Here is an 11794-nt window from a genome sequence, read left to right as displayed (position 1 = left end):
GAGAATATTGCCCTAGGAAAAATGCTGAAATAGGGGAGCCACAAGTAGGGGCACAGCAGTCTTTTAGCTTGGGAAGCTAGGGAGACAGGTCCCTCTTATTGTGGCAGAAGTGGACCAGTGTATGACAGGAGACATATCAGTAAGCCCCACCTCTGCAGACCAGTGGGACTTCCTGAGCCTGAGGTGGGTGGAGCCAGTAAGTGCCAACACCAGGACCCCAGCATGCATCTGCACATTCAGGGGAATTGGCAGACACCAGTGAAGATTAAGGTTGAGGTTACTCATGCTACATAGCTCAGCTCTAGGGGAAGAGGAGACTTCCAGCAGCCAGATCACCACTCCTTACACTGAGAGCTTCACTGCAACCCCAGGGAAACTCAGAAAGACTTCACCAGTCTTTGTTCCTTGGCACACACTAGCCAGCTCCAGCTCAGCACTAAGTGAGCTGCAGAATTATATAGCTTCTAGCTGACAAAACCAGAGGCCACAGCACACAAAACCAGTAACCAGGCCCCTAACTCCCAAAGCAAAAAGATTGGGACAGAGCCCCCTTTGCCCCAGAAGCAGAGATCCACTTTAAAAGCCAGAAAGAAAAGGCAATCACGATGAAGAAGCAAACTAGGAAAGCAAAGACCATAGATCCTTACTATAGGGAAAGTGGAGATCAAAAAATGAATCCAGAAGAGGACAGCATTGACACTATACCTGAATCTGAAACCTCAAAAAGGAATATTAACTGGTCTTGAGTCCAAAAACCATTCTTGGAAGAGTTCAAGGAGGATTTTCAAAGCCAAATGAGAAAGGAAATAAAAACTGACCAATTCTTTTTTAAAAAAAAAATAAAGCTATGGACAAAATGGGAAAAAAAATCACCAATGAGTACAAATCTTTAAAAAGTAAAACTAGTGAGATGGATAAAGAGGTACAGAACCTAAAGGGAGAAAATAAATCCTTGAAAAGTACAATTGGCCAAATGGAAAAGGAGATACAAAAGCTAATTGAAGAAAACAGTTCTTTAAAAATTAGAATTGGGCAAGTAGAAGGTAATGACTCTATGAGGCATCAAGAATCAATCAAACAAAATCTAAAGAATGAAACAATAGAGGAAAATGTAAAATATATCATAGAAAAAACAACTGTCCTGGATAATAGATCCAGGAGAGTTAATCTAAAAATTACTGGTCTACTGGAAAGCCATGATAAAAAAGACCCTTGAGAGTATCTTTCAAGAAATCAGGTCTTAGAACCAGAGGGCAAAATAGTCATAGAAGGAATTCATCAATCACCTCTTCAAATAAATCCCAAATTGAAAATTCTGAGGAATATTGTAGCTAACTTCCAGAATTATCAGATCAAGGAGAAAATTCTGCAAGCAGTCAGAAGGAAACAATGCAAATATCAGAAACTATAGTCAGGATCACACAGGACCTTGCAGCTCCTGCATTAAAAGATCAGAAGGATTGGAATATGCTATTCTGTAAGGCAAAGGAGCTTAGACTACATCCAAGGACTAAATACTCAACAAGATTGAGCATAATTTTTCAGGCAAGGAGATGGATATTCAGTGAAGGAATATTATTGAGGAAATGTATGAATAGAAAAAGATATTGGGCTGGTCATTTAATAAGAGTGAGGAATAACAGATAAAAAACTGAGTGGTTTGCTGTTACCCATGAAATGTGAAAAAGAATAAGAGAGCAAAATCTAGCACACCAGATACTATTATCTGCAGAGAACTGATAGGAAACAATGAATAAAAGTCAAACAGCATGAGAATATATGCATGTCATATACATTGCTTCAAATTGATGAAATTACAATGATGAAATCACAAATTCAACAGTTTGTTCACTTGTTTGTCCAGCATAGAATGTCAGAGATTAAAAGAACCTTCAAAATCATCTGATTCAGTTTTATTTACATTAAAAATGAACAAAATGGGGCCAAAAGAGTCAAAGTAACTCCTACAAAGTCCCATAACTAGTTTGTGGCAGACTTAGGACTTGAACTTGGGCTTTATTCATCTCAAACAAGTACATTATTTAGTCATAGAACAACTTATAAATAGACACTTTACAATGTAATCAGCAGGAGACTGTGTTGGTAACACTTAACAAAATTCCTGGCAAATAATTCCCTACTCTCATGAAACCTAGTCTAAGAAGAGGGTATAATATATACAAAAAAAAAAGACCAAGTAATATCTAATATGTATATCAGAGAGGTACAAATGAAGATGGAAACCATCAACTAGAAAGACTGATTGCTAGGGATAAGGAAAGGTCTGAAGGAAGGAACTAAGGTCAATAGGATCATAGACTTAGAGCTAAAAGTAACTTCAGAAGCATCTAGTCCAAACTTAGAGTTCCAAATTCTCTCCCCTCTTCCCTCCGCACCCACCCTCCCTAAGAAGGTAAGCAATTCAACATAGGTCACATGTGCATCATTAGGCAAGACCCTTCCACAATACTCGTGTTGTGAAAGACTAACTATATTTTGCTCCCTCCTATCCTGTCCCCTTTTATTCAGTTTTCTCCCTTGACCCTGTCCCTTTTTGAAAGTGTTTGCTTTTGATTACCTCCTCCCCCTATCTGACCTCCCTTCTATTGTCCCCCATTTTTTATTCCCTTCCTCCTTTTTTCCTGTGGGGTAAGATCCCCAATTGAGTGGTATGCTATTCCCTCCTCAAGTCAATACGATGAGAGCGAGATTTCTTCATTCCCCCTCACCTGCCCCCTCTTCCTTTCCAACAGACCTGCTTTTTCTTGCCACTTTTATGTGAGACAATTTACCCCATTCTATCTCTCCCTTTCTCCCTCTCCCAACATACTCCTCTCTCATTGCTTAATGTGATTTTATTTTTTTTTTAGATTTCATCCCTTCATGTTCAATTCACCCTGTGCCCTCTGTCTATACACACACAGACACACACGCACACACACATATACATATACATATATATGTATGTGTATATATGTATATTCCCTTCAGCTATGCTAATACTGAGGTCTCATGAATTACACACATCATTTTTCCATGTAGGAATGTAAACAAAACAATTCAACTTTACTAAGGCCCTTACGATTACTTTTTCTTGGTTACCTTTTCATGCTTCTCTTGATTCTTGTGTTTCAAAGTCAAGTTTTCTATTCAGCTCTGGTCTTTTCACTGAGAAAGCTTGAAAATCCTCTAGTTTATTGAAAATCCATATTTTGCCTTGGAGCATGATACTCACTTTTGCTGGGTAGGTGATTCTTGCTTTTAATCCTAGCTGCATTGACCTCCAGAATATCATATTCCAAGCCCTTTGATCCCTTAATGTAGAAGCTGCTAGATCTTGTGTTATCCTGATTGTGTTTCCACAATACTCAAATTGTTTCTTTCTGGCTGCTTGCAATCTTTTTCCCTGATCTGGGAGCTCTGGAATTTGGTGACAATATTCCTAGTAGTTTTCTTTTTGGGATCTTTTGTAGGAGGTGATCGGTGGATTCTTTCTTTTTTTTGCTTTTTGGCAGGGCAATTGGGGTTAAGTGACTTGCCCAAGGTCACACAGCTAGTACATGTGTCAAGTGTCTGAGGCCGGATTTGAACCCAGGTCCTCCTGACTCCAGGGCCGGTGCTCTACTGACTGCGCCACCTAGCTGCCCCTGGGTGGATTCTTTCAATTTCTATTTTACCCTCTGGATCTAGAATATCAGGACAGTTCTCCTTGATAAATCCTTGAAAGATGATATCTAGGCTCTTTGTTTATCATGGCTTTCAGATAGTCCAATAATTTTTAAAATTATCTCTCCTGGATCTATTTTCTAGGTCAGTGGTTTTTTCCAATGAGATATTTCACATTGTCTTCCATTCTTTCATTCCTTTGGTTCTGTTTTATAATATCTTGATTTCTCATAAAGTTACTAGTGTCCACTTGCTTCAATATAAATTTTGAGGTAGTATTTTCTTCAGTGGTCTTTTGGAACTCCTTTTCCATTTGGCTAATTCCGCCTTTCAAGGCATTCTTCTCCTCATTGGTTTTTTGGAGCTCTTTTGCCATTTGAGTTAGTCTATTTTTAGGGTGTTATTTTCTTCAGTATTTTTTGGGTCTCCTTTAGCAAGTCATTGACTTGTTTTTCATGGTTTTCTTGCATCACTCTCATTTCTCTTCCCAATTTTTCCTCTACTTCTCTTACTTGCTTTTCCAAATCCTTTTTGAGCTCTTCCATGGCCTGAGACAAATTCATATTTTTCTTGGAGGCTTTTGATGTAGGCTCTTTGACTTTGTTGACTTCTTCTTGCTTCATGTTTTGGTCTTCTTTGTCACCAAATAAAGATTCCAAAGTCTGAGTCTGTATCTGAGACCATTTTCATTGCCTGTTCATGTTCCCAGTGAACTACTTGACCCTTGAGATTTTTGCAAAAGTATGACTCCTTGTACAGTAGAGAGTACTTTGTCCCAAGCTTGAGGGGCTGTGCTGCTGTTTTCAGAGCTACTTCTTCACAACAAGCTCTGCCACGCCAGCATTCCTTCTCCCCCAAGAACCACCAACCAGAATTTCGACTCAGATCTAGGAAGGACAAAGTAGGCTTTGCACTCCTGCTCTAATCTGCCACTTAATTCCTCCCACCAGGTGTGCCTGGGGCCAGAAGCAACTCCATCTGTAGCTCTGGAAGCAGCCTCAGAGCTGCACCACTTCCACTGCCCCCAGGGCGGTGGCCGACAGTGAACTCCTTTCACTCTGTCCCAGAAGCTTTTCCCACTAGCCTGCTCTGTTGTCTTTGGCGTTTGTGGGTTGAGAAGTCTGGTAACAGCCACAGCTAACTGATTCTGGGCACTAGGGCCTGTTCTGCCCGGCTCCTGGCCTGGTTGGTCCTGGTACGGCCCACACTGGGCTCTGCTCTGCTCCGCTCCCAGCTCCATGCAATAGACCCTTCCCAGTGACCATTCAAGTTGTCCTGGGCTGGAGCCCTGCTTCCCTTTGCTATTCCACGGATTCTGTAGCTCTAGAATTTGTTCAGAGCCATTTTTATAGGTGTTTGGAGGGACCTGGGGGAGAGCTTAAGCAAGTCCCTGCTTTCCATCTTCCATTTTGGCTGCCCCTCCAGGAAATCCCTTTTCAAGTAGATACTCCAAACTAAACAGGACTCCACTATTATAAGTACAGAGTCTTTGCCTGGCAAAGAACCCCAAAAATAGGAAGGGAGGGAAGCAGGAAAGAAATAAGACTCATTAGGCCCCTAAAATTTGCCAGGCACTGTGCTAAATGGATTACAAATATTTATTCATTTGATCCTCACAACACCTCTGTGAGGTAGATGCTATTATCCTTATTTTACAAGTAAGAAAACTGATGCAGGCAGAGATCAAGGGACTTGTCCAGGGTCCTAAGTGACTAAGTGCCTAAATCTAGAATGTTTTAAAATTTTTAACTCTTTTTATTCAATTTTTTTTTCTTTTCCTCCACCCTTCCCCCACTCATAGAGAAAGCAAGAAATATAATTATCATTATGCATATGAATTCATGCTAAACATTTGTCCACATTAGCCATGTTGGGGGTGGGGGTAAGTAAATAAAATAAAGTGAAAAAATATGCTTCAATCTGTGCTGAGACTTCCTTAGTTTTCTCTCTGTAGGTAGTAGCATTTCTCATCATGAGTCATTTGGAATTGTCTGAGGCTGGATTTTAACTCAGGCCTTCCTGACTCCAGCATTCTATCTACTAGGTCCAGCATCCTATCTCCTGGTCCAGCATCCTACCTACTACGCCAACTCCCTACAAGAACTTAAAGTTACTTTCTAGCAAACTGTGGTTAGAGGTGAAAGCAACTCCAGAGGAATCTAGTCCAGCATTTGACTGAAATGACATATTCTCAGAGTTTCAACTGTCCTCCTAGACTTATCCTGTCTGGATCCCCAAGGTTGAAGGAGCTCATTTGGGACATCCCTAGAGGCATCAGGCCTCTTTAGATCCTGGAAGGATAATACAATTCCCTGGGGAAGGCCAAGATTGCCAATAAAATAAAAGCTCCAACCTTACAGCCTTTGCTGCCAGAGTGGGCCTCCCCAGAGGGCCAAGCATTTTTTCAGCTAGACCCTCCAAGCTGGAATCCAGTTCTAATTTGGGAAACCAGGTGAGTCACAGGCATAGTTGGGGCCAAGGTTGGCTTAGAGGGCAGTGCTATTTAATGCATTGGTGGTGCATGCCATCTCATTCTCCCTTTTGTCACTCTGCCAAGAAATTTAATGCCATGGGTTTCTTCTCACCCATCGTCTAAATTTATTTTTCAGAAAAACGATATTCTCTTCTAGAGATTTATGTAGCCTTGACTGGACACCAAGTACACCTTCTCTTTTCTCCTGCCACATTCAAGGTAGCTACCACCTCACCCCCAGCAAGAAGAATGGCAAGTCTAGGAATTAAGGTGAGTCTCCACTTTTCATGGAAGAGTTAAATGTGTTTAGGTACATTTATAAGAAGAATATGCTGCTGGATTCTCAGGCTCTGTATTCACTCTGTTTCATATCATAAACTGTGTCATCTTAAGTCCTTCTCTGCCATTGTACATTCTGCCCCTTTCTCAGGGCAAAGCTAAATCAACAAAAATCTCTCAGATATCACTTAATCACACACCTCACTGTCTGTGTCACTGAGCCAGAGGGAAAGTTGCAATTTAAACCTCATCTGAGTGTAAAATGACAACTCTTAAACAAATTTCAGATGGTAAAAGAATTTAATGACAGACCTGCCTGATATTCCTGAAATCGTGTTATGTAAGTGACTATATCATAACAACAAAGGGTGGGATGTACCCACTGTTTGATGAGGGGCAAGTCACTTCACTGGTATCTTATTTTTCACCTCTAAAATGAAAGGGTAAGATGAGATGACCTATAAGCTCTCCCCCAGTTCCAGGATTCTAGCCTATATCTATGAGCATTTCACAAGCTCATCCTGCTCTGCTTTGTTGGAGCCAAACTCTTTACTTGATGTTCTCCATACATAATATTATATCTCCTACCTCTATACTTTTTCCCAGGCTGTTGCCCAGACTTAGAATAATATCCTACATAATTTCAGCTAGTACCCTTCAAGGTTTAGCTCATGTTCCATGTTCTACTAGAATCTTTTCCTGATTCCTGGCTATTAACCCTTGCCTTCAAAAAGTAAATGTATTTTATATTTGGTTTGTGTTTACTTGTCTGCATACATGGTGCTTTGTCACCCTGCCCCCCAAAATATTATCTTGCTGGAAATTTAACATTGCAATAAGAGTGAGCACAAAGTCTTGGCACCTAGGAGACATGCAATAAATATTTGTTGAATTAAAGTGAATTGAGAGGAAGTGAAGAAAAAGAAATGGAATTGTGCCTTGCTGCCCCAGATCCTACATTTTTCTCATGCATAGAAGTGATAGTCCTTCTCCAGGAATATAAGTTTTCAGTGTAAACCATGCCATGTAAGTGGTTTGCTTTCATATTCCTGCTATTAATGACATGTAAGTGGGCTTTTTAATTTGAGGGTGACTATGGGGAGGGATGGAAGAAATCCAGGGAAAGAGATTTAGGTTTTAGTTCCAGCTCTCCTCAGCTCACTACTCAACACACTGTGTGAATTTAAACAAGTCCCTTGGCTTCTCTGAGGCTCAGAAAAATGTTTAAGAATCCCTGTCCACCTGCTCATGGAGTTATTGTAAGGCCCTAATGAAGTAAAAGGTGTTCCAATTCTTCTTTAAAAGAGGTACTACTCAAAAATGCTTATTGTTATATGTAAAAATAATATGCAGATAGGCATTTCTAGATTTCTAGGGTACAATAAGATGTCTTTTCTTGGGAATATAGGGAATCTTCCCTATTTTTTCAAGTATAGCTATTTTGTCAGTGATGAAAAGAGCCCCTTTGAACTTTATCTCCTGCTTCATTTCCTTTTTCTCTTACCTGATCCTCACTGTTGGTACCTTCCATTTGAAATCACTTCCCACTTACAATGTATATTTATTTTTCTTTACAGAGTAGCAAACATTGTTAGGGGTCCTAGTGCTTGGGAAAAGTCTTCTGCATGAACCATGTCTTCCTCAGGGTGTGGTGGTGGGGAGAGGAGAGATCTATATTCTAGCTGAGGATTTTCTTTTTTGTCCTTTCTCTCTCCCTTTTCTCTTACCCTTTGTCTTCCTTTTTCCCTCTTTTACATTTCACTTTCTTTCCCTTCCTTTTCTTCCCTTCACTTCTTTCCCCATTTCTTTCTCTTCCCCTCCCCTTGTTTCACACCCTGCTTTGCTCACATAGCAATTTTGTCTTCTTTACAGAAAAACTGTAATTAAAAGGAATAGTTTTTTTTTAAATTCTTAGTTCTTAAATTAATTGGAGGGTGTCAATAAACCCTTACTAGAAAGGGAAGAAGAACCACATACTGATACTAAATGAAAAGGAGTGGAATAGTTGAGAGACTTGGGCAGGACTAGAGCATCTTGCTGAAAACAGGGAGAATCACTGAAGAGAGAACTAGCCAGTCCATAAAGTAGAACCAGCCAACCATTTAGATACTTTTAAAGGTCCCTGATTTCCTCAGAGTAGGCACTCCCTCTACTAACACTAGTGGCATCCATTTCGTATTTTCTGTGAGATTCGCAACCAGATAGACCCATACTAAAAGTAATTGGCCAAATAGCCAATGGATGCCATGAAGTAACCTCTAAACACAGTAAGTAAATGCTGCATAAATCCCTCATAAGATAAATCAGTTCTTGGGATTTTATTTGAGGGATATGGGAATGGGGGTTATTCAGATGAAAAGTCAAGCTTAAGAATATCAGATAGAATGACATACCAGACAGGTTCTTTTCTTTACTGATGAAAATAGGGGTATTTCTGTTTCCCAAGACTCCCTCAAAACCATCAGGCCAGAGGTGTTAGTTCTTATTTTCATCGAAGACTAGTCTGTTTTAACCCTTGAGTAGACAAATTAAATACAAAGTTAAGGACCAGATGGCAGCCACCCAACTGTTGTAAGAGGGCTCAAGGGCAATGTTGTCAGTGATTTTTCTGTTGCTACAAAAAGCTAGGGCTTGGTAAGGACACCCTGATGCATTAAATATGGACCCAGAACATCCCCAGAAACTGTAAAACAAGGAATTTCATTCATTTGATGAGGCTTTTTTGAGATCAATAGTCTCTGATGCTCAATCTCCATATAATCACTAGATTATTCCCCCAGAGACCTTGGGTTGAGCACTGCATCTTATCATTTCTAAGCCTTCATTTCAGATTTGGAGACCTACTACTACTACCAAAGAAGAAATTGATGAACAAGAACATTAAGTACCCTTCAATGGTCACACAGATAATTGATTTCAGAGAGGAGTTTTGAACTGAACTCCCATTACTCCAGAGACAGGTCTCTATCCACTGTTCAATACTGAGTATAATCCTTAAGGGAGAAAAACAGATATTTAATTAAATAAAGAACTTTCAAGCACTTCTGATGAAAAGACTAGAACTGAATAGAAAATTTGGCTTTTAGCTACAAGACTCAAGAGAAGCTTTTATAAAAAGGTAAACAGAAAACAGAAATCATAAAGGAGTCAATAAGATTAAGCTGTTTATATTCCAACATGGGAAGATGATACTTATAATCTAAGAAATTTTTCATTACTATGACAATTAAAGAGTTGATGAAAGCCAGGCACTGTGTTGGCCACTGGATGCAAAGTAAAAACTAAGATTTCCTTATCCTCAAGACTATTGCATGAAAGAGCTTGCACACAGTCATGCCCACCCACCCATACTCACCCCCACACAATCACACCCACACCCTCCAAACATACCCCTATAAGCACTTACACATGATGTGTGTATATGTATGTATATATGTGTATATATATATATATATACACATATATATGTTTGTGTGTGTATGTATGTGTGTAAGTATGTGTAACAGTTATAAGGTAATTTAGGGAGAAAGCTCTAGCAGATGGGGGGTATCAATAAAGGCTTCATGCTATGAAATCTGATCAATTTGATTCACTCTCAGGGAAACCCACTTTTCTCCTTTCTCTCCCCTTCTCTCTCTTCTCCACTTTTCCCCACCTCCACTCCCACCCTGAAGGCCAATGGATCCTATGTCTACAATTACTCAACAAAATCTACTGGGTTTGTGCACTTTATGGTGAGGATGACTGACAGTGATCACGACCTGAACTCCCCAAACCTCCACTCAATGGTCTGGTATTCAAAAGTCATATGCACACTCACTGCTTTCAGTTGTTTGAGGTAAAAGTGCCCTTCCCTCTGCCAGCTGGATCTGGACCCTGGACATCAATATTCTTGGCTATGGGTTACAGTGCCCAGAACAACACTGACACCTTAACACATGACCAGAGCTGTCCTACCCATGCCTTTGTTTCTGCACCATTTTTCAGGAGTTTGCTGCTGACTATGTTCCAAGAGCTTCCTCTTTACTGACCCTGCCTGTAACAGCCACCAATCATTCCTTCTTCCAGCACCTCCACTTTGTCCTGGCAGGAATCCCTGGACTAGAGAAAGAGTATTATTGGATGGCATTCCCACTGGGTTTCATCTACGTTATTGCTATCTTTGGCAATGGTATCATCATCTCTACCATCAAATCTGAATCATCCCTGCATATCCCCATGTACTACTTCCTGTGCATGTTGGCACTGGCAGACCTGGGTTTAGCCCTCTGCACTTTGCCCTCCATGCTAGGAATCTTCTGGTTTGATTATAAAGTCATTGCCTTTGATGCTTGCCTGGTCCAGATGTACTTCATTCACACTTTCTCAGCCATTGAGTCTGGAGTGTTGGTGGCCATGGCCTTTGACCGAGTTGTAGCCATATGGAACCCATTGAGGTATGGCATCATTCTTACCAGTGGTGTAGTCTGTAGAATAGGAGCAGCCATCCTTACACGGGCTGTCTGCGTGGTATTTCCTGTGCCCTTTCTCATCAAGCGGCTCCCCTTCTATCATTCCAATGTCCTGTCCCATTCCTTTTGTCTCCACCAGGATGTCATGCGCCTTGCCTGTGCCAGCACCCGTGTTAATAGCCTTTATGGCCTTATTGCTGTTATTTTCACTAAAGGTTCAGATTCACTCTCTATCCTCCTTTCCTATGCATTTATCCTGTGCAAAGTATTGTCCATTGCATCTGGAGAAGGTAGGCTAAAAGCACTTAATACTTGTGTTTCTCATATCTGTGCTGTGCTCATATTCTATGTGCCACTCATAGGTGTTTCTGTTATTCATCGTTTTGGGAAGCATCTATCCCCTCTGGCTCATGCCCTCATGGCCAATGCCTACCTCCTTGTTCCCCCTGTGCTAAACCCCATAGTCTATACTGTGAAGACCAAGGAGATCCGAAGGAAGATTATCCAAATATTTACCCAGACAAAGATCACCGTGCAGGTTTAGGACCATCCATGCTAAGAATAAGGAAGAAGAGATCTCCACTCCTATAAATGACAATTATGACTGTCAAGAATAAAGTTTTTTATTATTTTTCTTACATATCTTATTGGATGATTTCTAATGAGAATGGAGGCAATCAATAATCAATCAAAAACCACTTACTATTGCTTTCTGTCTGTAATAAAGTACTACGTTAGGAAGTAAAATGAAAAATAAAACATTCCTTGCCCTCAATAAGCTTACATTCTATAATGGGGGAGGCAACATATATGCATCAAATTATACAAAATAAATTCAAAGTAATTGTTGGAATTAGGCTCAAGGTATTAGCTGGATTGGGAAAAAGTCTTATATATAAATTGGCACTTGAATTGATCTTTGAAG

General features: G+C 40.3%; 1 protein-coding gene across 1 annotated transcript; it reads left to right on the top strand.

Moving 5' to 3' along the window:
* The first annotated feature begins 2993 nt into the window (after positions 1–2993).
* On the top strand, positions 2994–11413 carry LOC118836607 (olfactory receptor 51H1-like). Its single transcript, XM_036743849.1, has 2 exons — positions 2994–3016; positions 10468–11413. The coding sequence occupies exons 1-2, from the start codon at positions 2994–2996 to the stop codon at positions 11411–11413; spliced, it is 969 nt and encodes a 322-aa protein (XP_036599744.1).
* Positions 11414–11794: the final 381 nt, after the last annotated feature.

Source organism: Trichosurus vulpecula, chromosome 2 (genome assembly GCF_011100635.1).
Source record: "Trichosurus vulpecula isolate mTriVul1 chromosome 2, mTriVul1.pri, whole genome shotgun sequence".
NCBI classification, from domain to species: Eukaryota; Metazoa; Chordata; class Mammalia; order Diprotodontia; family Phalangeridae; genus Trichosurus; species Trichosurus vulpecula.
The sequence above is the reverse complement of the archived record's forward strand: the minus strand, read 5'-3'. Positions and strand labels throughout refer to the sequence as shown.